General features: G+C 40.6%; 5 protein-coding genes across 6 annotated transcripts; 2 read left to right on the plus strand and 3 right to left on the minus strand.

Annotated features, from left to right (window-relative positions):
* Window positions 1-172: 172 nt before the first annotated feature.
* alkbh2 (alkB homolog 2, alpha-ketoglutarate dependent dioxygenase) lies at window positions 173-1,815 on the minus strand (the record flags this gene model as incomplete). Its single annotated transcript, XM_083645327.1, has 3 exons — window positions 173-1,179; window positions 1,265-1,463; window positions 1,548-1,815. 3 exons carry the CDS (start codon window positions 1,813-1,815, stop codon window positions 870-872), a joined length of 777 nt encoding a protein of 258 aa, XP_083501453.1. The 3' UTR covers window positions 173-869.
* Window positions 1,816-2,275: 460 nt separating this feature from the next.
* unga (uracil DNA glycosylase a) lies at window positions 2,276-4,990 on the plus strand. Its single transcript, XM_083644583.1, has 7 exons — window positions 2,276-2,470; window positions 2,822-3,028; window positions 3,119-3,214; window positions 3,775-3,872; window positions 4,169-4,257; window positions 4,344-4,522; window positions 4,602-4,990. The coding sequence occupies exons 1-7, from the start codon at window positions 2,372-2,374 to the stop codon at window positions 4,740-4,742; spliced, it is 909 nt and encodes a 302-aa protein (XP_083500709.1). The 5' UTR covers window positions 2,276-2,371; the 3' UTR covers window positions 4,743-4,990.
* A 1,146-nt stretch (window positions 4,991-6,136) lies between these two features.
* Window positions 6,137-8,925, plus strand: pxmp2 (peroxisomal membrane protein 2). Its single transcript, XM_083644587.1, has 5 exons — window positions 6,137-6,282; window positions 6,874-6,996; window positions 8,019-8,181; window positions 8,278-8,397; window positions 8,502-8,925. Exons 1-5 carry the CDS (start codon window positions 6,173-6,175, stop codon window positions 8,568-8,570), a joined length of 585 nt encoding a protein of 194 aa, XP_083500713.1. The 5' UTR covers window positions 6,137-6,172; the 3' UTR covers window positions 8,571-8,925.
* A 127-nt stretch (window positions 8,926-9,052) lies between these two features.
* On the minus strand, window positions 9,053-10,984 carry isg15 (ISG15 ubiquitin like modifier). Its single transcript, XM_083644589.1, has 2 exons — window positions 10,935-10,984; window positions 9,053-9,805 (listed from the first exon to the last, which is right to left on the minus strand). The coding sequence occupies exon 2, from the start codon at window positions 9,788-9,790 to the stop codon at window positions 9,311-9,313; it is 480 nt and encodes a 159-aa protein (XP_083500715.1). The 5' UTR covers window positions 9,791-9,805; window positions 10,935-10,984; the 3' UTR covers window positions 9,053-9,310.
* Window positions 10,985-12,204: 1,220 nt separating this feature from the next.
* Window positions 12,205-14,658, minus strand: gatc (glutamyl-tRNA amidotransferase subunit C). 2 transcript variants are annotated; one of them, XM_083644586.1, is made up of 5 exons: window positions 14,325-14,658; window positions 14,099-14,149; window positions 13,456-13,625; window positions 12,666-12,769; window positions 12,205-12,485 (listed from the first exon to the last, which is right to left on the minus strand). In XM_083644586.1, the coding sequence occupies exons 1-5, from the start codon at window positions 14,505-14,507 to the stop codon at window positions 12,424-12,426; spliced, it is 570 nt and encodes a 189-aa protein (XP_083500712.1). In that variant the 5' UTR covers window positions 14,508-14,658; the 3' UTR covers window positions 12,205-12,423. The 2 variants fall into 2 exon arrangements, with proteins under 2 accessions (XP_083500712.1, XP_083500711.1); XM_083644585.1 differs by having other exon boundaries at window positions 12,666-12,811.
* Window positions 14,659-24,740: the final 10,082 nt, after the last annotated feature.

Here is a 24,740-nt window from a genome sequence, read left to right on the forward strand (position 1 = left end):
ACCCAGCATCCACGTGACCTGCTCTCAGACCTGTTCTCAGTCACTACACTAATACTAGTGACTGGGAACAATGAGGGCAGATCACGTGGGGGCTGGGTTTACCTAGGCTACTGAACTCCCACATTCTGTTGGCACATTGCAACTGTTCTGTTGGTGGTCTACATCAGAGGTTTTCAAAGTGGGAGGTGGCCCTCCTCGGGGGCTCAGTGAATGGAAGTGAAAAATAATACATTTGTTATATCAAAAGGAGATCACAGAATAGCCTAAATGTGTGTGATACACACAGTTTTGGGGAATTTGACAGTTTTTCCCACTTTCCCAGAGTCAGAAACAAATAAATGCCTTCAGACAGACCTTTTTCATGCATTTGGTGTAGTCTTTATGCCAAACAGCAATCTTGGCTCAATTGTTGAGTGTCTATATGGGATCAAATCATCATCAAATAATAATGATCCCATAGCCTATGGGCCATAGGCATCCAGGAATTGAGCGAGGGGGGTGCCTTCTTCCAAGCTATGTCTGGGGGATGCCCACAGTCTCAGACTTTGAAAACCCCTGATCTACATTGTCGGTTGCAGAAGCAGGGTGGAGTGGTGGTTAGAGAGTCCGTCCTTCAGACGGAGGATCAAGCCTCTGTGTCTGTGAAATACCCTGCTGAAGCGTCCTTGAGCAAGACACGCTGAGTCCCTCAGGCGTTTTGTTCTGTAGCTGAATTTGAACAGAATTTCCCTAAAGATAAACAGACATTTCTTAGAGAAGGAGCAAGGACAAATTCACCCAACAAAAGCACCACCATTGCTCAGTCTCAAAAGAACTGAATATTTGTTTGACTTTTTGAAATCCCTCTCAGCAGCATCGTGCCGTGGCTCTCATCTCTTGCAGGCCAGCTGGATGCGTCTAAAGGTGAGATTGATGCGAGGCAGGAGGACCTTCTTGCGAGCAGGCAGGCTGTGGTACCAGAAGGTGTTGGTGGGTGCGTTCATGAGGAGCAGGCTTCCATGAGCAAGCTCCAGCCTCACTGGTTCAATCTGTCGACAGCTCTGTTTCCCCCGGGCGTCCCTGTGCCGGAAGATGAAGTCTCGTGCTGCCCCCAGAGAGACCGAGGCGATGGGGCAGAGAGGATCCAGCTCCTTCTCATCATCACGGTGCTCACCCATGTGATCCTGCCCATCTTTGTACCTGGTGGAGACAAGAACAGGCTCAGCAGGGACGGAAATATCAAATCAAAGTGAACTTTTCAACTTGGCGCTCAGTAATTCCTCACCTGTTAACCAAGACAAAGTTGAACGTCTGCCCTGTTGTTTTGGTAACAGCATCCCGGATATATTCCAAGGTTGGAGTCCATGGTCGGGCTAAATGTTTCACTCCAGAATAAGTGTATGTTAGTCCTGCATCTCCATACGTTGCCTGCTTTCTTGGTACACTGTACACCTTTCCAAATACTTGGACCTTTGCTTCTTCCCCTGGAACAAAAACAACAACAAGACATTCAGCTGGACAGCTATTTCTGGTCATGACTTTGCTGGAAGGCAGGGTCGATACAGTACCTGTTAAGTACACCACCTCCTCCTCCAGCTGTTTAAAAAGGTGGTCTGCCTCCTCCTTGGAGAAGAGTAAAGCGTAGTCACAGTCCAGGCTTTCTGCCTCTAGTTTCTGCCAGGGAACAGGCTCAGAGAACTCTGCAAAAGCTGCATCCTCATCTTCCTCAGCATCCTCCTTCATCCCCTCATCATCACGCTTCTCCACTTTGATTCTTCCTCTTAGGTCATCATCAGTGCAGGAACGCTTCCGTCCCCCAGTTACAAAGCTATCCATTAAGCAATCTGCTGTCTGTGAGTTTCATCAAGTTAAATATAGGCTACAATTTAAGGCCTTGACAATGCCAGATAGAATTAAACACATCACCAATTTTGAAACTGAAATAGTCAGAGAAATCTGTCCACCTGTCAGAATCTTCTAAAGCATACAGTTTTATGTGTTGACTGAAATTCTGTATCCAGGAAGACCATTGCATATACCTGTCCTGAAGACAGACTGTAACACCTTCGGAGAATAATATCATGACAAGGAAATCCTCTAAATAACACAATATCTCATTATTATCAAATGACGAGCCAACCTGATTTGCTCAAGACAAGATGCATGCTATGCGATTTAGCAGCAGCCTGCACAGAGAAGCCCTCCTGGTTCAACAGCATGTGGAGGTCCTGAACAGCACTCATCTCATTAGCATAACCCTGTCACGTCCCACTGTTTTCGCGCGGAACAGGTTTGGTAGGAGGAAGCATGTGAGGGAGTTTTTCTAGGTTTTCTGTTTCCCCCCAGCGAACTAGCTAGTTAACGTTAAACTAAACGTGTCTGTTTTAGAAAGATGATTGGACAGAAAACTATTAATTCTTTCTTCTCGCCTGTCTCGAAAAAGAGAACTTCTCAGGACCTGAATGAAACCGAGGATGCCAAAGACGAGTCGGTGAGCGTCACCCCAAAACGGGTTTTTAATTTGCTAACTTGGTTGCTAAGACTCGCCATGTATGCACGTTTGCGCTAGCTTGTAAAATGTCAATACCGGTAAAATCACTCACAGTAAGTTTAATCTCCTCTTTGAAGTGTTTGCAGTGCACCCGTCACATCACATCCCGCGACATGTGCAACACACAAGGCTGCATTCACAAGCGTCACTGTTCGTGGTTGTTGTCAAAAGCAGTGCCCATTGACTGCAGGCAGCACAATGTTTGTACTGTACGGCAGACGGCCTCTACGGGTAGTTGCACGGCCAGCCACACACGTTTTACCAACTTTGTGTTTTGCTCAATATACTAAGATTGTGAGGAAGAAGAAGTCCCCAGCTGCAGCAGAGGCAGAGCCGACATCTCCTCCTGCTCCTCTGACACAGGAGCAGCTGGACCGGATTGCCCAAAGCAAGAAAGCAGCTCTTCAGAAACTTGCTTTCACTCAAACGCCAGATGGATTTGGGGAGAGCTGGAGAACGGGACTGTCCAAAGAGTTCGGAAAGCCTTATTTAAAACAAGTGAGAGTGTTAACCATCACGTTGCACAATACAGTGTGTCGCTCTGTTGTTGCGAACGTTTTTTAACAAGTCCCCCCACCCACTCCACAGTTGACGTCCTTCGTTGCTGAAGAGAGGAAACGCCACACTGTGTACCCACCAGCTGAGCACGTCTTCACCTGGACACAGATGTGTAACATCCGAGATGTAAGGTTAACTATACTGTCATACCTGTGACACCAAGCTGTATGTCTTACAACTTGGCAAAAAAGGTACTCTTGATCAAAGCAAGCATTTATTGTAGATACAAGGAGACAAATCAAATTTGTCTCAAGGTGTTACCAATGTATTCATTCAGTGGTGATGCACACAACCTCCTCCTCCTTGGTGTAGCTCCTGCAGCAGCACTAAAATATATCATCCACATCCTAAAAGAAGTTCATGAGGAAGATATATTGGGAAAATACACACACATTTAGGCTATACAATTCTACAAATAATGGAAAATCCATTATCAAATATTAACAGGATAGAGTTCATACCTTCAAGGAGTGACTGTAAATTAGTTTCCATAAACAAACTAATCCTAAACTAATCGAATTGTCTAGCTATTCTCCCTTTTTGTGATACAATTACTGAAAGCCCAGTGCAAATAGCACAAATATCTGTTGTGTTCAATATGGTGGTTAGATGCATTAGGTGAGCTTTGAGTTAGTTTGGCAGTAATTATCACCGTTGCCTCCTTAAGTTTCTGCCTCTAACTACAGGTCAAAGTGGTGATACTCGGCCAGGATCCGTATCATGGTCCCAACCAAGCCCATGGATTATGCTTCAGTGTGCAAAGACCAGTTCCACCTCCACCCAGGTAAACATCCTTTTGATCTATGTTGGCAAGATGTCCCAACACAGTTCCAATACAGTACCCACAACTGAAGTTTTGTTGCAGCTTATTTTATTCATTTATTTATTTATTTATGTGACAAATACAATTCCTACATTGCACTGTGAACTGCGCTGGTTTGAACTGAACTGGTTGTGCTAAATATTTATTCCATATGGGTAATACTAACCCACATGGAGTAAATATTTAGCCAAATTAATACTATTAATAATTCTGTCTTTTGGTGTATTGATCAGATGCTTAAACCCTCTCACTCTCAGTTTGGTAAACATGTACAAAGAATTGGCCACAGACATCGAAGGCTTTGTGCACCCTGGACACGGAGATCTGACTGGATGGGCTAAACAAGGTATTTAAAAAAAAAAGCAGTGTATTAAATATCTACACACCAAGAGAGCTGTCAATCATCATCTGACCTGCCCTCTTCTCCATCAGGTGTATTGTTGCTGAATGCTGTGCTGACTGTTCGAGCGCACCAGGCCAACTCCCACAAAGACAAAGGCTGGGAGACATTCACCGACGCTGTAGTGCAGTGGCTCAGCTCCAACTCGGAGGGCCTCGTCTTCATGCTGTGGGGAGCGTACGCTCAGAAGAAAGGAGCAGCTATTAATAGGGTAGGCGTACTCTATTGTATTAATATGCACACTACCGTACTGACGCCAACTAAAGCTTTTTTATATTCTTGCTTTGTAGAAGCGTCACCACATCCTGCAGACTGTGCATCCGTCTCCTTTGTCGGCTCATCGTGGATTCTTTGGAAGCCGGCATTTCTCCAAGGCCAACGAACTGCTGGAGAAATCTGGGAAGAAGCCCATAGACTGGAAGGCACTCTAAAACATCATACACATACATGTGTCCGTTTTTCGAAGACACCACTGAACATGCATGTTGATCAACTACAGACTTAAGACCAATCCATAAGCTGATTCCATAAGCTGATTTTCTATTTTGTTTCAACAACACAATTGACAGTTTCCTTCGTAAAAAAAACATTGTTCATTTTGTTTGTGCTGTACACTATTTCCAGCCATTTTCCCAAAGTTGTGATACGTTGATACGTCTTTATAGTATTTCATCCCCAACGCTACAGTTTAACATTGTTAATATTTTTGTCTTCTGTTGTTTTATAGCACATTAAAGTTTGCTTTTGTACTTTTTTACTGAAACACTGGTTCCATAAAGTGAATGTACCGTATGTCTCTGGGTTTTGCTCAGCACAGCAAATCTTAAAATATGCTCACTTCCTCAGATGCCATCTTTTTTTTCCCTGCCCATAAAGCAGATGCAGGTGTTGCCCAGGCTCAGCAGCAGCATCTCAGGATCAGTTTGTGAACGGAGTGTGTTCAACAACCCTGGAAGTATAATGTCTGACCCTCTAATCTTCATGTGACGTTTGAGGTGATAAAAGGCACAAGCCTGAACATAATTTCCATCATACATCTTCAACCGCTTATCTGGGATCGGGTCACGGAGGTAGCAGTTCCAGCAGGAGACCCCAAACTTCCCTTTCCCCGGCCACATAAGCCAGCTCTGAATGGGCGATCCCGATGTGTTCCCAGGCCAGTGTGGAGATATAATCTCCACCTAGTTCTCCATCTGCCCTGTGGTCTCCTCCCAGCTGGATGTGTGTTCATGTGAAATCCCCATAACAATCAAAGTAAATCTCCCATCCTTTGTTGGTGGAATACCTCCTGAACTTTTCTTGTAACATCAGGGTGATCTCCTAGGCTCTCTTGGTTATTTGTCTAGTTTTGGGACTGTAGTCAGAGTGAACTGTCCATGGTCATAGTATGAAATTTGTTACAGGGATTTGAGGATTCTGAATTGAAAACTAATAAGTGAGCTGTGTTGGAAGAGGCTCTATAGTGGCGCGCTGACATCCAGTATACCAGGAGATACAGTAGTAGGCTGTTGTGTGCTGCTACGGGCTGCTACACTTTAGGCTGAACCCTCTTGATGAGTCCCTGGTCAAAATGAGGAAAATAAAAACATTTTATGTGGACTTATTACATGAATATTTACATGGACTCCACTATGTCACTTTAAAATATATTTTACTTTGCGTTTTATAATTTGAAGATTGTCTTCTTTCTGCTTCATATTTTGGACGTGATGAAGGCGTGACTGTAGTGTACGTAGTGACGTCACCGGTCTGGTGAGCTGAAATAGTCAGGAAGACGTGCCTCTCCTCTTTGCTCAGCTTCAACTTGGCTGATTGTTTTAGCGGTAATGTTAGTGTTGCTCGTCTAGACAGAGAACTGACAATGCCTGTGGAGAGTTTGCCGATCCGAGATTCGTCCATCCATGTGCGGTTGCTGCAGCAGTATTTGGTTCTTTTGAAGAAATATCCCATTCTAACCAAGTCTGTAACGAGGTCAGTATCATTCATTCACTGACATGGCATCTGTAAAGCATTGACAAAGTCATGCTTTGCAGACAGGCGTTTGTGTCTGGCCATGTTTGCTCAGTTAACGTTAGTTTATAGAGATAAGTTTAGCCTACTTAAGTTGGACCAAAGCCAAACGACAGGAAAATAGTAAAACTATTGCATAGACTAGCATCGTTGTCCACAGTTTGCCTTACCACATTGGATTTTATTCCATTATTGCCATTTGTTGACAATTATACTTGCTTGTTGACTTCAAAGTGAAGCCTCTTGACCACTTTGTTTGCACTGACCTCATAGTCCTCTGGTTTAAACCAATCAGCATCTGGCTTGGGAACCTCCCCTGATAACTTCCAATAACATTGTCATGGCTATTTTTGGATAGATACTGATGTTTATGATACCACTTTATTTAATAAGCATGTCTTGTTCTGAATTTACCTATTGTGTGTGTGTGTGTGTGTGTGTGTGTGTGTGTGTGTGTGTGTGTGTGTGGGGGGGGGGGGGGGGTATGCGTGTGTGTGTGTGTGTGTGTGTGTGTGTGCGTGCGTGCGCGGTGTGTGTGTGTGACATTTTCAGCGCCATCCTCTCAGCTTTAGGCAATCTTCTGTCTCAGATTTTGGAGGTGAAACAGAAAGCCAAGAATGGAGCTCCAGCCAAGGAGATTGACACAGCTGTTGCTACACGTTATGCTATTTATGGGTGAGCTGTGCTGATTGTTCATGAACACTAAATCACAGGAATTTATATACAGAGTGAAAACTTGGTGAGGGGGTTTGAACTGGCTATGATGTGTGAACCTGGACTCATCTACAAGAAGAAAATTAATGTAAGGGTGACTTCCAAGTTAAACCGTAGGGCTACATAATTATTATTATCATTAATTTCAAAGTTAAATAAAGCTCAAAGCAGCCATACGGTGTCCAGGAACAGCTTAGCCATTTACTCATGAGGAAAATATGAGAAAAAGGGAGAGAAATAAAATCTGTTAGGCCTAAACTATGTCTTAAAGCTATTAAGGGGACATGCAGATCACACAAATAAGCTGCATTAGCATATGAGAATTGTCATGGCATGAAAGAATAGCATAGTAGTATGAGTATCATCAGCAGGCTTTTTTAACATATATAGTTCGTTGATCAACATCATATAGTTGTCATCAAGATTGGATTAATATGGACTCATATCAAGCAAGAATGTAGTCTACATATGTGTACAGTTGAGTAGGCATATTGTGTGTTTACATGCACAGCTAAGTTTTAGTTCTGCAGATATCAACAAGCCTCATAGATCATTTTTCAATGACAGCATGCAGGTGCCTGTGGGCAATTTTGCATAACATGCAGTTAATTAGTTTTACAGTTTTTGAAAACGTCTGAGTCATGGACTTCATTTCCACATACTTGCAGTGTACAAAGGTTTCCTCTCCATTGAGCAAACAACCTCATGAGGTTTTAAGATTTGAACCGTTGCTGTAGTGCCACCCTTAGGCCAGTTTCCATATTTCAGTATGCAACCTATTGCTGCCAGGCAGTTGCAGGCCTGCCTAACTACTGATGTTACAACATAGTTTGCCCTATTAAGATCTAGTCAAAAGTTGACCCTCCTGTCCTGCTTACATACGAATGAGTTGTACATTGACCATTTCCAATAAATTATCCCAACAATTTAGTTGCCAATAGTTGATGCTTTTTGCTGTCATAACTAATTGTTGCCTGTTTCAGGTTGTTTATTACTGGACCAGTGAGCCACTACTTTTACCAGCTGATGGAGGTGTGGATGCCCAGCACAGACCCGTACTGCATCGTCAAACGTCTGCTTTTGGACCGGCTTGTCTTTGCCCCTGGCTTTCTGCTCATCTTCTACTTTGTTATGAACATTCTGGAGGTGGGACATCATGCGTAATCATGTAATGTTTTTTTATATTAACCTATCAGATATTTACGAAATGTCATGGTCCATTGTCTTCTGACATCTATTCAGGCTAAAGGGTGGCAAGACTTTGAAAGGAAAATGAGAAGTAGTTACTGGACTGCTTTAAAGATGAACTGGAAAGTATGGACTCCCTTCCAGTTCATCAACATCAACTTTGTGCCTGTTCAGGTAAGCAGCGGCAGATTTCAGAGAGATCGAGCAAACGATGAGTCAGATCCAAACTATTTGGGAGTTCTCTTTTCCATTGCCTTCTCCTCTGTTCTTACTTTCAGTTCCGAGTGCTGTTTGCCAACGTGGTTGCCTTGTTTTGGTACGCTTACCTTTCATCTGTGAGGAAATGAAGCTTCTCAAGGTTTCTCCCTGATAATGAATTTGGAGGAAAGACACAGCAGCTGGGGAATGCTTTTCAATGCCAGATAATCCAGCCGGTACAACTAGTCGTAAGCTGGACCACAATTCCCACACAGTAGCTCTCTAATGAACTAATAACGAGTTGAACTGGTAAGAGTCATTGTAACATGTAATTGGCACTGCTGATGTTGATATTTGAACACATGACTGTATAATAACTGACTATGGTAAATGTAGTAGTTTATAATATGCTGTAATTAATATTTTTCTTAAAGAAATGCCAAAGTCTTGTAAAATAATTATGTGAGTGAATTAGTCTATTTTTTAATATCTGAATAGCAAATCCTAAAGGAAGCCTTTTTTGTTACTTCTTGTGTACTCTCACTACACTGCCCTTGTAATACAGGATATACCGTAGCTATGCAGGGCTAAATGTTACTTTTCTCAGGTCAAAAGAAAGAGGTACAGAAAATGTGTTATACATGTTTATTGTTTTATCCTTTTTCTTGCATAGATTCTGTTAACAATGTGGTATGACATGTTGACTTTGATTTGGTTACCAAAATAAAACTACAACAGAAAACATTTTCTTAAGACTACTAACAGGATTACAAATTCTGTGACAGGTGCTTTCTCAATAATAAAAAAATAAATGAACTAATATTTGGTCATGGTTAATTTATGATCAATTAAATAATGCTAAGGTGTGAGCAGGTCCCATGGGGGGTCCTCAGCAGCCCCCTCTCAGGCGGAGAGTCAGGTAGATGGTGCTTCCCTCTGTCACGCCGTAGTCCCACAGCTTGCCGGAGTCCATCTGCTTGCCCTGGAAGATGAGCCTCTGCTGGTCTGTTGGCACGCTCTCCCGCTGCTGGACCTTGAGCTTGAATGCCTCCACTGTCTCGGCGGGGGTGATGTTGAATGTGCGCGTCTGTCCCTTCTCGTTTTTCAGGAACACCTGGACTGGAGTTGGTTCAGCCGGCTCTGTTATCAGCACCCACACTTTAGATCCGTGTGTCAACCCATAGGAGCTGACAGACCTTGAATCGTCACTGAGGTCTATCTTCTGGCCGTTACCATGTGTCAGCCTCTGCTTCTCTGGAGATACACTGAAGATCTGGTGGACCAGGCTTTTCAGAGACGCCACTGTGGTGTCTGGGTCCACCCTCTGGTGATGTTTCAGCCCGTTCAGCATTGTGATGGTTATCTCCATGATGAAAGCTATTGCCTGGAAGAGTATTACAATTGCCTTAGACAGATTATATCATTTAAAACAGGGATGCACGATATATCAGCAATATCGGTATCAGCCGATGAGCAAAAGAACACCAATGTTAATATCGGTTATCGTATCGGCAAAAATTCCTCCAAATTCAGTGTTTACATGTTTTTTCAGTACAAAATTTGATTATCATATAAACTTGTTTTTTAACAGATAATTCAACATCGGTAAATATCGATTATCGACCATAACAGCAATGTTATTTATTTGAGGGACAATGCACATTAATGAACATTAGGCTACTGTCAATGTATGTGCTAGCCAGATGAATAATAACTGCTGTCCCTTGGAACTCCAGTTATAGAATTGCCATTTTAACCATAACATTGTCTTTTGATGGTGGGAGGAAACCCACACGACGAACACGGGAAGAACATGCAAACTCCACACAGAATGACAGAGGGAACCTGGGACGGACCGGGGTTCGAACCCGGGACCTTCTTGCTGTGATGCAGCAGCGCTAAAAACTGAGCTCAGTGGGTAGCACTGTTGCCTCACAGCAAGAAGGTCTCGGGTTCGAACCCCGGTACGTCTCAGGTCCTTTCTGTGTGGAGTGTGCATGTTCTCCCCGTGTTCGTGTGTGTTTCCTCCGGGTGCTCCGGTTTCCTCCCACCACCAAAAGACATGTATGTTATGGTTAATAGGCTACTCCTGTCAGTGCCCCTGACCAAAGCACAGGCTAAATAACTGGAGTTGGTCCCCGTACGCTGCATGGGGATAAATAAATGATAACTTTAATAACAACTTGAGTCACCATAGCAGTCAGTAGCTGTCGTCCGAATTTTTCGTATCCCATAAAACTTTACCATTATCTTAATTTTTTTTTCATTTGATGACGAGATGTCTCTTGGACCCAAACAAATCAGAGAATATTTTTTTACAGATGATTTTGTCCAAAATTCAATGACTTTGTGTTGTAGGCATAGTTGAGAGATAACAGTGAAATGTCAAAATAATCATTCTTCTACATTTTCTAATTAAGTTAAGTTCTTATAAATGACCTCCCACCCGAGAACCACTGATTGAAAAGTATTTATATTATTAGCCTACAAGTTTGAAAGTCACGGCATCTTACCTTGTTCTTGAGTAGGCTACAAAAACAATTGATTCCTCTGATGAGCTTCAGCGACGAGACTCTCTGGTTTCAGCTGACTGCCTGGTGTTTATAAACTCCAGCTGAGCGGGCTGCCCCGCCCCATTACGTATTAGATTCGTTTTCCCTTCCTAGTAGCTATAAGTTTCGGTTTCCATTCTGCACTCATGAGTTTGCTGAAATGTAACTTACCATCATGTTTGGGCTTTGCTCCAACTGGGCCTGGAGGACAATTTATGAATTCACCAGGTTAAACCCATGTTTTATCAGTGATCTTGAATCTTGATCCGAGAAATAACTACCGTTATTAAGGTAGAATAGGCCTTGTATTAACACATGAAGTCCAGCTGATAGGTTAAAACCATAGACTAAACAAATTATTTTATTTGTTTGGTAACAACAACTTTCATCCTTATGTGTACCCTACTACCAAGTTATAGGCTATTTTATGACTCACTGTAATGTAGGATTTTCAACAGAAATGTGGTGGCTATTTTATGACTCACTGTAATGTAGGATTTTCAACAGAAATGTGGTTTAACCTAAATCAGTGTTGTTAGCCTAAAGTTTAATAAAACTGATGAAACAATGCCACGTGAAAAGAGTCATCTAAATTATAAATACCCTACCAATTATAATCTCCCTTCAAGACACACCCACATAATAACACTGTACCAACACATTGCTCAAAACTGATACTGAAACTAAAGCATTTCTGAGGTATCAAAACTTAACTCTCAAAACAAACTAAGCTGAAATAGAAAATAAAAGAAAATGAGCCACCGGGGCACCCCCTTTTGATGATTTTTATTCAGCAAGTTGGAGATGCATATTTACTACATCAGTGACATTCAACTTGCGGCACGGGGGCCAGATGCGGCCCACGATAAGGTGCGGAGTGGCCCCCCCTACCATTTTCTAATTCACAATGAAAACTAACGTGAAATCAAGTTTCACTGAGCTCTAGCTAAATTGTCAAATACTGCTGTCTGCTTGCCACCCATGTACTTAACTAACTTAACCTAACTAACTATTTGTGTGCACAAAATTGTCAGACTAAAAATGTATATTAATGTTTGTTTATTACCTGGCCCCTGGCCTCCTATCATTTTACAAAAGTGGCCCCCGGGCAAAGCAAGTTGAGTATCCCTGTACTACATGTACACTTCAGATGCTTTTTTTCCTTCTTAATTAAAAAACATACTACAGCACAGGACTGCTGGGTTATGCTCTGAAATGAAACAATCCGAACTACACGTCTGACAAATAATTTATTCACTAAAAAAAGGTTTATCACCTTCTGTGATTAGCTGATGGTTGCACAAAAGCAGTGAGGTGAACAAAGTCTGAACTTTAGGCACATGACTGACAGATCTGGAACATCATTTCATGGAAGACACACCGCCTCCTCGAATGAAAACCTTGTAATAAATAAATAAATATAAAGAAAAACAAAATCACAAAGCTCAGGTCAGAACTCTGAGTGTTTCAGCATGGCAGCCCTCTCCTCCCTCTTTGGAAGTGGAATGTTTCCTGTGGCAGAGTGGGGGGAGAAACTTTATTATCACAGGAAACGATTTACGTTTGTGCAGTGCCATCTTTAGTTTTATTCAATTTCAAGTCATACTTCAAAATGTTAGATCAATCTCATTGCGAAACACGCTAGTAACAGTCACTCCACTAATTATTTATTCATCCCTGTGGTTTTCTTACCTGGTGGTGCCACAAAGTACTCCTCCACTGTGCTTTTGGGGAGCTGGAGCAGTTCTTCTGCACAGTCCCCCTCTGTCACAGCATCGTCCCTCAGGTACAGCACTCTGAATGTGCAGGAATGAAACACACACATCAGGTACAGCACTCTGAATGTGCAGGAATGAAACACACACATTTTGTGTTATATCATATTGGGGAAGCAGAAGTGCCAGAGAGATGGACATGTACAGCTACCGATGCACTACATCAGCCATTTTGGGACCTATGGGTGTTTAGTACAAGTCTGCACCCAGAGTTATATGTTTTCTATACCATTACTATTAGCAACTGTTAACACTCACATTCCTGAATTTTCTTTAACTATGTCATCACTTGGCCTTTGTGATTAGTCTCTCAAGCCAGACTATCTCTTCCACAATCTTTGAATGCTCCAGAGACAGTCTGTACTTCAGCCCATTAAAAATTGGCCAGAGGAAGTTGTCATCTTCCAAAGAAGAAAAAAAAATGCTTCAGACCGGAGGACATTCGATGGTATTCAGTATTCAACCAATCACAACACATTTAAATAAAACCGAGGCAGGTGATTGGAGAAATTAGCGGATGTGCCTGCCTTCAGCGGATGTCACGCCTTATATCCGTTTTGACCAACTTTCCCCTGTGCCGTACAGAAAGTTAGGTGGAAACATTTTGCAAATTGCGGGAACCAACACATCCGTTTTAACAGACTACTTATGTTCACACACCCATCACAAACACACATATTTGTAATCACTGTCTGTTTGTAGCATACCTGTCCTCCAGAACTGAATCCATTGGCTCAACCCCCGTGGTGTCAACGACATGAAGCTGATCTGCAAAGCGTATGGCTCTCTCCAGACAGGTCAGTCCCTGCCGGGTGCGGAAGTCCACCAGGGCCAGTCTCTCCAGTTTGTCCACCAGGTCAGCGGGGATCTGGGCCGGCTGTAAAAGCAGTTCTGGTGGTTATAATTAAAATGTAACAATGAAGAGAAAAAGGAGCTTCTAGGATACTTGGAGCAAGTTTTAATCACGAAGTAAAGTACATGTTTACTGAAACAGTTTAATAATAAACCGGGGGGCACAAAATGCATACAGCCTGCCGAAGACCAGTGAGGTTGAAGGTTGAAATGCATTGCATTTTGTGCCCCAGTTTATACAAGATGTACATTGTTTGCTAAACTGTTTCAGTACACATGTACTTTACTTCGGGATTAAAACTTGCTGCAAGTAATCGAAGAAGCTCCTTTTTTCTCTTCATTGTTACACTGTTGGCCTGCTGAGCTTTCTTGTGCCACGCCCCCCCCCCCCTCCCTCCCCATAATTAAAGTATGACATGTCAGGGGGAAAACCAGGAATTCATGGCATGAGGTCACACACAGTGTTTGTTGACATTCATCCCCTCGTGACATCATTACCGGGGGAAGTTGGTCCTCTCCTACAGGTTCCCATGTTGCAACCTTTGGTACCTAGAAACACAAACACACACACACAAACGAGATGTGTAAAAAAAAAAAAAACATATACCGGTAGGCTATATAGCTAATTTACTCATTTTAATAGTGTTCATTTTTTATAGGCCTCATGTATTGAATAAGTGATTTGACAGTGTTAAATTGATCATTACAGATTACGTTATTTTACCTTGGGATTGTGTGTATGAGAGCTGTACAGACGCGTTACATTTCTCTGTATGCAGTAGTCCCTTCTTATCTGGAGGCTCACCACGTTTGTCACTGAAACTTCACCTGTTCTGAACTGGTGAAATGAAGTCCTGAGGACTTTGAGCGGCACCCCGACGCCAAATACAACCATTTTCAGCGTCATTGGCAAACGTTGCTAACTATCTTCGAGGTGTACCTAACTAAGGGTTGTAAGTTACATATAAACTAACTCGCTATGTCAGAAAACATATCTACTGTTGCATAAAATACATTGTAACGTTAACTTGCTATAGCTGTAGCTAGCTTTTCTCAAGTCAATCGGGATTTCCGGTGTGACAGCGGGGTAACCTCACGTCACCAGGGTCAGCCGGGCGTCATGACATCTTTGGCCATGAGCGAGAGGTTTCATTTCTGCGCACTTCCTTCTTCGCTTAAATCAGGTCTGCGGGAGGATTATTTGTTCTAGCCAAACAGCGTTTAGCGTCATATAGATCTTGATAGGGTTGGTGTGAGACAATCCTAGCCCTATCTTTCACATAGAAAGAGAAACACTTATGTTCATCTGGCCCTCTCCAGTCAACCGGACAATGTTTCCATACCCACCAGGATGTGACCTATTCTGATACATATACAATCTTGGAATGTAAAGGCAACGCCCACTAGTGGTGGAATACTGAAATTGCTCCTGGCATCCTATGTGCTTTCAGAGCCCGGATAGCGGTGCCGGGGGAGCGAGAGACTGGCTACTCTCGTCGAATCACATCTAAGCATGTCCACCTTTGCTGTCCAATCACGTGTACGCCTTTCCAGCTTTCCAGCTTTGTCGTCCAATCACCTTCCCAGCTCTCCAGCTTTGTCGTCCAATCACCTGCCCAGCTTTCCAGCTTTGTCGTCCAATCACGTCTACACCTTTCCATCTTTCCAGCTTTGTGCCCGCCCCCCCCTCCATCGCTATCGTCCATTCATGTCTCATCAATCCCAGCTTCTGACATGCTATGTAAACAAACACAGCAGCATCACCAGCGCCGCAAAAGTTTTCCACGCAAAGGAACAGTAAGTACAACATGAATTATGTCAAATAACATGCATCACGTAAGCTCCAATTTTACCCCCATTCTACTTTATGTAGCTAGCGTTAGCTAACGTAGGTTTGACAGTCATTGCAATAACGTTGGTTTATTTCCAAGAACATGCATGACGTGAGCTCCAATTTTACGCTCGAGTCATTCTACTTTAATATGTACTACCTAACCTAGTTAGACAGTCATTTAATAACGTTAGAACATATTGTCATGCAGTTTTAGCACACTGAAAGAGATTTAGCATAATTATATGTCGTATTCAGATGTTCCTGTTTTAACACAAGGCTTAATATACTACTAGGAGCTGAAATGTGTAGTGGTTCTCAACCTGTGGTACTGGCACCACTGTCATATGATGGTAATTTCTGTGGTGGTGGTAGCCTACTTGGTGTAAAAAGGTTGAGAACCACTCACTGTGTTAGACCCTAACCCTATTTGTTGATTTACAAATGCTATTATTTGTTTTTATATTATTGAGTTAGAACTACCCACATTAATATGTTTATACAGTAGTGTAATGAAACTGAATAGTTATAAACTTTAGCTGGTTTAGTTTAAGCAGCACTTTTCTGTTCTCTAATGGCAGATGGCTTCCAACCACAGGTGATGAGGAATGGATGGCCCGCCTGCGGAGGTTGCCTCTGAGGTCTGGCCCTCTGAGGCAGGAGGTTTGCTGCCTCTGAGGTCTGGCCCTCTGAGGCAGGAAACAGACCAGCATCAAACCAGAAAAGGTGGCATGATCTGTATCTGAAGGTAAACTTGGACAAAGTGATTATGTACAATCATAAAACATAAAGCTATGCCATATTAAAAGCAGCCTCTCTCTGTCTCTTTGTAATTGTTGTCTGTGGGCTTCTGTAAAGCTGCTAGTTCTCATTATACAATTATCAGTGTTGTAACAGTAATTTACCATGATCCGTGTCTCAAACGGCATACTGTGTTGGGTCCTTGCACTTGAGGGAAATGGGCCTGGAATGTCCTTGAATTTGATGTTTAACAAGGTGTGGGAACCCTGGTTATTCTCATTTGTGTTATCAGTTTCAAGTTTATTAAAGAAAAAACATTGTTGCATCACAAGCTGAAATGAGATATTTTTTTACAAGTTAGAAAACAGACCAGAATAGATACAGTATAACAATAACATGTCTACAGTACAGGGAGGAGATAACTAAAAGGATGGACAATGTGAGCACAGCCTGTAAGCTCTTGGTAAGAAGGACTGCTGCTGTCTTTTTGTGTGACTTATTGGCCCTGTGAACAATCTAGTAGTTCTCAGGCCATATTGGTGCTGTGGAGTTTTGAGGGCTCCAAGTAGGGGGTTGGACCCTTCCTCCTCCAGCATCCGCTTGAATTCTCTGGCGGTGGCTTCATCTCTCCGCTCCGCCAGGCTGGGGAACGTTCCACTTGGTAGGCCCATAATACGGCAGCACCTCCGCTGCACACATTCCAGGTCCTGAGTTAGGTTTTTGTTCAGCCCTCCCCAGACTGGAAAAGCATACTCCAAGACAGGTCTGATGAAGCTCACATTTGCCCACTTGCACACTGAGAAGTGGACACTTTTGGACAATGTAGACACTTTTTTTATATTTATTTTATCTTAGTTTACTGTTTGCGTCAATTGCCCCTTTTTTATTATTTCATATAATTTCATTCATGTCTTTGTTGTGTGAGAGAGAGGTATATATTTTGTAATAAATTTGCACTATATTTCTACAGCAGTACTTTTTACTTATTTCTACCAAAAATATCTGTGACAACAGGAGTCAAGCAAAGTATTGCTTTGTGCAACCCCAAGCAGGTAATGAAATTACCAGAAAATGTACATCAACAGAACAGTATTGCAAACAGTTCCACATTGCATACAAGCATGCACACTTATTACGTCATTCAGAGAAGACAATTACATTGTTGCTGTGCCTCCTTTCTAAAGCAGACATCATATATATCTATATATATATATCCGAACACAGACCTCCACCAAGGCCCATGTTCAATGGGTTCTTCCTTGGCCCATGCTACGCCTTTCCATTAAGTTTCATGAAAATCGGCCCAGTAGTTTTGATGTAATCCTGCTGACAAACAGGTATTTGAAAGATGCCGCCCAACACTTGGTAAGCGTTTGGGTTTAGAGATGTGTTCCAGCCGGGATTCAAACTTGTCACCTTCACATCCATAGTCCCCCATGTTATACTTAGTGAAATGTCATGTTTAGACACATTTCTCAAATTAAGAGGCTCAAAAGTGTGACCTAGAACTTCTGATGGGCAGCAGAGTCAATAGTAACTCTCAATTAACTTCATTTGAACCCAATTTTCTCTCTTTTTCTCTCTTTTTCTTCCTTTTTCTCCTTCCCCCCTTCTTCCCCCTTCTTCCCCTTCTTTCCCCTTCTTCCCCCCTCCATCCAGACTATTGTTCCCCAGCTTTAGCTCAGTCGGTAGAGCATCAGACTTTTAATCTGAGGGTCCAGGGTTCAAGTCCCTGTTCGGGCGGAATAATTTTCTATCTTCGTCGCACCGTAGTTGCAATGTAGATTACTTTCTGACGTATTTTGAGATTAAAGTAGTTCTAGCCGCTGTGGTTTATCCACTAAAATACATGAGATCTTAATGAATTCCCAAACGGGACTGTAAAGTGGCTGTAGCCTACATATACCCATTGCTGGGTAGCCTATATAAAGAGTGTGGAATGTGGTTTTTGGAAATAAGAACAATACATGATTGGGATAATACAGAAATAAATATAGCACAACCAGCATAGAAACAGAGGAAAATTTGAGTCTACAGATGGCCTTTTTGGATTGTATGGAACTGGAAGAGAAGAGATGAGGAATTATTCAGTTTTACAGTAAATGTCAGGACTTTGACCTGGATTCATCAAGAACACAGCTAATTTCCAATAGGCCTATATACAATATTGATTTTCAGCAGAAAAACAATGGAAAAAGTGTTGACTATGCTGTCCTGTCATTCCACTTTAGCCACAAGGTGGCAGTCCAACGTCAATTGCAGACAATGTTATTTACACAATCTATGAGACAATGTCAATTTCCAGACAACAGAGGAGTAAAATAAATTGTGCACACTAACGTTACATTATATGAATATTCGGTAACACTTTACAATAACGTACACAAATAATGTAGTAGTTACTAGTAAACTAATCATTATTCATGAGTAGCTAATGAATACTTCGTCATTAGTCAATCACTAGTTAATCATAGTTAATGAGTAGGTAGTCATTAGTTAATGATTAGTATCTAAGTTCCTGAGTAGAGTAGTTAATCATTACTTAAAGGAACACTCTGCCCATTTTCAACCAGCTTTGTATCATTAGAACATCAGTAGTATATCAGAAAACTGTAAACTGTTTTGAAGTCTGTCATTTAATTTGACAGTTATTGAGTGTTAAAGTGTGGACCAGTGACATCACTGGTCCACACTAACTCATATTAATAACTCATTAACTCAAATCAACTCTCAATAACTGTCAAACTAGATGAATGATGAATAGTTTGACAGTTATTGAGAGTTGATTTGAGTTAATGAGTTATTAATTTGAGTTAGTGTGGACCAGTGATGTCACTGGTCCACACTTTAACACTCAATAACTGTCAAATTAAATGACAGACTTCAAAACAGTTTACAGTTTTCTGATATACTACTGCTGTTCTAATGATACAAAGCTGGTTGAAAATGGGCGGAGTGTTCCTTTAATGATTACTAAATATCAGCTCGTGAATATAGTAGTAGTAGTAGTAGTAGTTAATCATTAGTTACTGATTAGTCGGTCAATTCCTGAATAGATGGTTAATGATTAGCAGCCTAAATGTGAGTTTGTGAATATATAGAGTAGTTAATCATTAGCTAATGATTAGTTAATGATTATTTTGTAGGTATATCAAAGCTGTTCACTCCAAAGAGTGACTCATTCATTATTACTTAACACCACTTACGTTTATCGTACCTTAAGTGCTGCTCCAGAGTTGTTACTGCATGAGTACTGAATCATTACTTACTTATTACCTGACCATTAGTTCTTCTTTTTGTGTACCCTAATGTAAAGTGATGCATCATACTGAGTAGTCAACAGTGTTGGGGAGTAGTGAACTACATGTAGTTGAACTATGTAGTTGAACTACATTTTTTAGTAGCTTGCTGGTAGTTCAACTACATTCATATTTGTGTAGTGAGTCAAGTAGTTAAAGTACTTTTTGGTCATTTTGGTGTAGTTTAACTACTCAGACTACAAACTACAATTTTTTGCAATAAAATGAAAGGAACATGCACGGCTCCAGGATTTTTCGAAGGGGGGGATTGGGGGAGGCTAGACCAAGTGCTAAGAAAATAGTCGATTTTCATGACTTCAAAGTTACTTTATAATGAAGCCCCCCCCCCCCCCCCCCCCGCCCCCAAATAAAACCTGATATGGCACGTAGCACATTAGCCGTCATTCAAAATAATTTCAAATATCCCATGCGTTTGCATACCATCAAGGTCCAATTTGTAAGATTCTTCCACAATAATAACAACACAAAGCCACAAACCTTTGGTACAACTGTTGCTCAAAGATTGTTTAAATAATCTGACTGCATCCATCTTTAAGTCAGCGGGCCAGACTTTATAGAATGGGATTTAGAGGCATAGAGATGAACGGATGGTTATGATGTAACCCAGGTTTCCTGAGGGGAGACTTCTCTCCCTCATCAATTCCATTACCTAATCCAGCGCAGCTGTTGTGGATTACCACTTTAAGACACTTAATTAGCACCACCTGGGTGTGATTGTTCAGGTGTGGCTGGTTGAACCTTTCACAATGCACTATGAAAAGTTTGACCTGTCTGGTATTCAGCAAAACCTCTCTCTCTCTTTATCACTCTCTATGTCTCTCACCCAATTTCAGCTCTCTTACCCAATTTCAGCTGTAAAGCAACACACATCTGTCAAAAACGTATACAATGGCTGAAAATATTTTATAAATTATGGATGGAAGACAAAAAAGCACAAGTTAAAGGAAAATAACATAAATAATGTGATGAAAGCACCTGACTTTAGTGTAAATATAATTTAACTTAATTTATTATTTAATGTTATTTAAAAAAAACTATGATTATCTGCACTGTCAAAAATATTATTATTATTATTATTATTATTATTATTATTATTATTACTCTAATTAGAAGCGCAAGGAAACCCAAATAAAGATTGTTACACCTATTTCCAGTTTTATTCAAATACAAATAACTTTAAAGTTCAGTCTGTGCACATCCCAGGTTAGAACTCACAACCTCTCTCTCTGAAGGCAGCTGACATACACAGTGAACCACAAAGGCACTGCCACTGATGCTGTATTTCTCTCTGTATTACTTTTGAAGTGGCTGGCTATAGGTCAAAAGGATATATTTTAACTTTTAGTCAATTTAGAAATAGTTAAGTAACTAATCTGTGGGCACTTTCTTCTCTTTCCTCTAGCTGTCCATTCAACTGACTGAGACCGAAACCCATGAGCTCAAAACTGCTGGGCAGCAAGCTAACCCTCTGTGCCACCAGGTCAGACCTCTTAAGACTGATTTTCTCAGTGGTTTTCACTCTTTCCTCTGGCTGTTGCCATTCAAAAGTGACTGAGGGGTAGGCTGACTGTCTGTAGGAGGCGCTCTGTCAGCCAGTGTGTTTCCAGCCATGTTAAAGAGATGGGAGACCGGTTTACGGAACAACATTTCTCCTCCATCGGGAACCGACACTCAGCCCTTCATGCAGAGACAGAGAAACAGCTGCTCATCCTGCTGAGCTGTTCCTCAATGTGGGGGTTAGCATCTGATTTCTCGAAGTTTTCATACTGTTGTGATAATAAACTCAATTAAGAGGCATATTTTAGCTGGCATTACGCTTTTTTGTAGGCTATTATATTTTATTTCATATATCATACATGTACATTGTCAATTTAATGCTTTATTTTACAAAGTAGTTTGAAGTACTTTTTCTGCGTAGCTTGTAGTTTCCTAAACTACATTTCTCCCAGCGTAGCTTTGCTGTAATTTCAACTACTTCAATGGTGAAGTAGTTGGTAGCTTCCTAAGCTATGCTTTCAAAGTAGCTTCCCCAATGCTGGGGTACTGAATCATTACTTAATTATTACCTGGTCATTAGTTACTCTTATACTGAGTAGTTAATGAATACTGAATCATTACTTATTTATTACCTGACCATTAGTTACTCTTTGTGTGTACCCTATTGTAAAGTGGTGCATCATACTCAGTAGTTTATGAGTACTGAATCATCACCTGTCTATTAGTTATTCTTTTTGTGTACCCTATTCATTCTCTCCAAATACTTATAGTTTTAAAGGTATATTCCATTGAAATACTACTTCATGTCCAAGTACTTAGATATGTTTCAGCCAAATACTACTTCTGTCTAAGTACTTGTGTTTTAAAGCACAGAATATACCTCCAAAACTATAAGTACTTTGGACAGAAAGTAGTATTTAAGTGGAATATACCTTCAAAACTATAATACTTGGTCTCCAGCTCTACAGATCCATAGTATGGCTCTACTGACTAAACTGTGTTAACAGGCTGGTTAGCTCAGTTGGTAGAGAACCGGACTTACACCCTTTGCGGCAGAGGGTTAAAATCTCACCTGGAACAAGTCTTGAATTTATTACTTATCTTACTACTTACTTATTACTTATATGATGTTTCAATTTATATTAGGGTACACAAAAAGAGTAACTAATGATCAGGTAATGATTAAGTACTCATAAACTACTCAGTATGATGCACCACTTTACAATAGGGTACACAAAATAGTAACTTTGTACAGGTAATAATTAAGTAATCATTCAGTACTCATAAACTACTGAGTATGATGCACTACTTTACAACAGGGTACACAAAAAGAGTAACTAATGGACCGGTAATAATTAAGTAATGAGTAACTAACAATGAACTACTATACTCACTGACTGACCATTGACTAACCATTAACTAATGAGTAATTACTCTACTAAGGAACTAAGAACTAATCATGAACTAATGATTAACTACTATACTCACAATATGACCTTAACTAATGATTAACTAATATATTCACGAACTGACATTTATTAATCATTAACAAACTATTAACTACTCTACTCATGGAGCTGACCGACTAATCAGTAACTAATGATTAACTACTATATTCACGAGCTGACATTTAGTAATCATTAAGTAATGAAGGGCGGGCGAGCCTATGAATCCAGCGCGCGAGATGCAGTTGCTTAAATATGCTCCAAAGCTGCTGGGATGTTTTTAGCTAAATCATATCTGTATGCGCCGAAAATCATCAGAGTATCACTCAGGTCAAAGTTGATGTAATGTGGAAAAATTGACATTAGAACCTTTTTTGGAAAAATAAGAATGATTCCATTTTATTTCATTTTTTATTATAAAAACATATACCATTTAATATATGTGAATTCTTAATATAGAATTTGATTGTTTTACAATACACATTTAGAACTGGGCACAAAATAAGAATATCAGCTTTACAAACAAAGCAGCATCAGAATGAGTAAGTAAATAAATAAACAAATAAATAAATATGTTAGTAAATAAATTATGGTTACAATAAATTAAAATAGCTTTTCATTTTCTGTTACAGCAGTTTGCATTCACAAATAACCACTATACTAAATGCAATGAATCTAATCACATTCATGAAACAACACTTTGAGAACTGAGTGAAGTTTTAGGCAATGAATGCATGAGTTTTTTGGTCATTGAGACCAACGTTCATATTAATTTAGGGGATGACAGCATATAGCTATACTGTATGTCCTCACATATTGTCAAGCTACTTCGATGAATGAGATACTCCGAAATCATGGGAGACAAAGGGGCAACGGCAACATGATGACGTATTCTTGGTTAAATCATCAACAAACAAAATATGCCAAACCATTCACACAGTTCCCCTCATGACATCAGGTCTGAGCAAAACACTTTCAGTCTTTGTTTGGCTGTAACCAGAGAACTAAACCATACTGTAGTGCCTTTTTGGGCTACTTTCACACCAGCTAGTCTGAATAACACATAGGTAGGATTGTTAATTTGGTCACTGTGACTAAGGATCATTACTGCCTCGTCGGGACATCCCCATTCACTACTACACTCAAGCTCAAAATAACATTTGATTCAAAGAACAGAAATCTAGGAAATGCTGAAAGACAAGAGAAGACAAAAAAAGTGACTAAACAACACAATTTACAAAATATACAATGGTTCACTGGATAATAAAAAATATAACTAGGAGGACTATCAAATCATCAGGCTTGTTGCTTTGTGTGCATCCCTTCCCAGAGATCTGTCAGTCACTTGAATATCAGGTTATGCTCTTGAATCTTGAATGTTTCTATGTGTAATAATATAATATAGTCCTCATAATTTAAACATTTTTTCTCTTTACAGTACAATTCACACACAACAAATAGAGAGACATACATACTATTTGGTAGACAAGGCAGTCCATGGATTAAGTTAAAACACTGTATACTGATACTAAATCACTGGCATGGTGTTGAAACCAAAATTATTTGTAATGCTCAGCGCCAAACCTCGATTATACTGGACTACGACCCACTAGCATTTTAATGCTATGAAACGGCAACATGAAGGAATATCACAAGAACACTTCATTTGATTTGAGAATTATGAAATTGTCTGATGAGCAGCAATTTAAAAGACGTCTGCAGTTCTGTCTGTATCACCTAAATATAGGGAATAACTGCTGATATTTTATATTTATCTTCTAGACTAATATCCTACATATTAAAATAATGAATACAGACGATTATCACAATGCACCATATTTTCTTCTATCATAAATATAGTCTCTGGTTGAATTTCAAGTCTCAAGTGGCAATTTGGTTTGAAATGTGCAACTAAAACCAGCTTCATCTCTAAATATTAAGTCAAAATGCACTCAGATAAAGATCGACACTTAACAGATTCTCTGACAAAAATATTTGGAAATGAAAGAAAACATTCTTACTATTTCATCTCTTAACTTGAAATTACTGACAGAAGCATAATATTCTCACACACCAGTTGACAACACATACAACATAGTGGATACGCTGGATAAAGGCTCATAGCAGCAAACTGTGATTGTAAAGGCTGTGTGTGTGTGTGTGTGTGTGTGTGTGTGTGTGTGTGTGTGTGTGTGTGTGTGTGTGTGTGTGTGTGTGTGTGTGTGCGCGCGTGCGTGGTGCGTGTGAGAGAGAGAGAGAGACCATGTATGTATGTATTTACTCTGGTGCTGCTACAGCTATTCACA

This window comes from Poromitra crassiceps (assembly GCF_964638095.1).
Source record: "Poromitra crassiceps genome assembly, chromosome: 10".
NCBI lineage: Eukaryota > Metazoa > Chordata > Actinopteri > Beryciformes > Melamphaidae > Poromitra > Poromitra crassiceps.

Bases quoted from the DNA above. Each gene is read 5' to 3' on its own strand.
- unga (XM_083644583.1), top strand. From the start codon at position 2,372: ATGATTGGACAGAAAACTATTAATTCTTTCTTCTCGCCTGTCTCGAAA. The intron at 3,215-3,774 runs GTAAGGTTAACT...CTCTAACTACAG, and splicing joins AGATGTGTAACATCCGAGAT to GTCAAAGTGGTGATACTCGG. The intron at 3,873-4,168 runs GTAAACATCCTT...TCTCACTCTCAG, and splicing joins CCAGTTCCACCTCCACCCAG to TTTGGTAAACATGTACAAAG.
- pxmp2 (XM_083644587.1), top strand. From the start codon at position 6,173: ATGCCTGTGGAGAGTTTGCCGATCCGAGATTCGTCCATCCATGTGCGG. The intron at 8,182-8,277 runs GTGGGACATCAT...ACATCTATTCAG, and splicing joins TTGTTATGAACATTCTGGAG to GCTAAAGGGTGGCAAGACTT. The intron at 8,398-8,501 runs GTAAGCAGCGGC...TCTTACTTTCAG, and splicing joins TCAACTTTGTGCCTGTTCAG to TTCCGAGTGCTGTTTGCCAA.
- isg15 (XM_083644589.1), bottom strand. From the start codon at position 9,790: ATGGAGATAACCATCACAATGCTGAACGGGCTGAAACATCACCAGAGG.
- gatc (XM_083644585.1), bottom strand. From the start codon at position 14,507: ATGACGCTGAAAATGGTTGTATTTGGCGTCGGGGTGCCGCTCAAAGTC. The intron at 14,150-14,324 runs GTAAAATAACGT...TTGTGTTTCTAG, and splicing joins CTCATACACACAATCCCAAG to GTACCAAAGGTTGCAACATG. The intron at 12,812-13,455 runs GTATGCTACAAA...CTGCACATTCAG, and splicing joins GATTCAGTTCTGGAGGACAG to AGTGCTGTACCTGATGTGTG.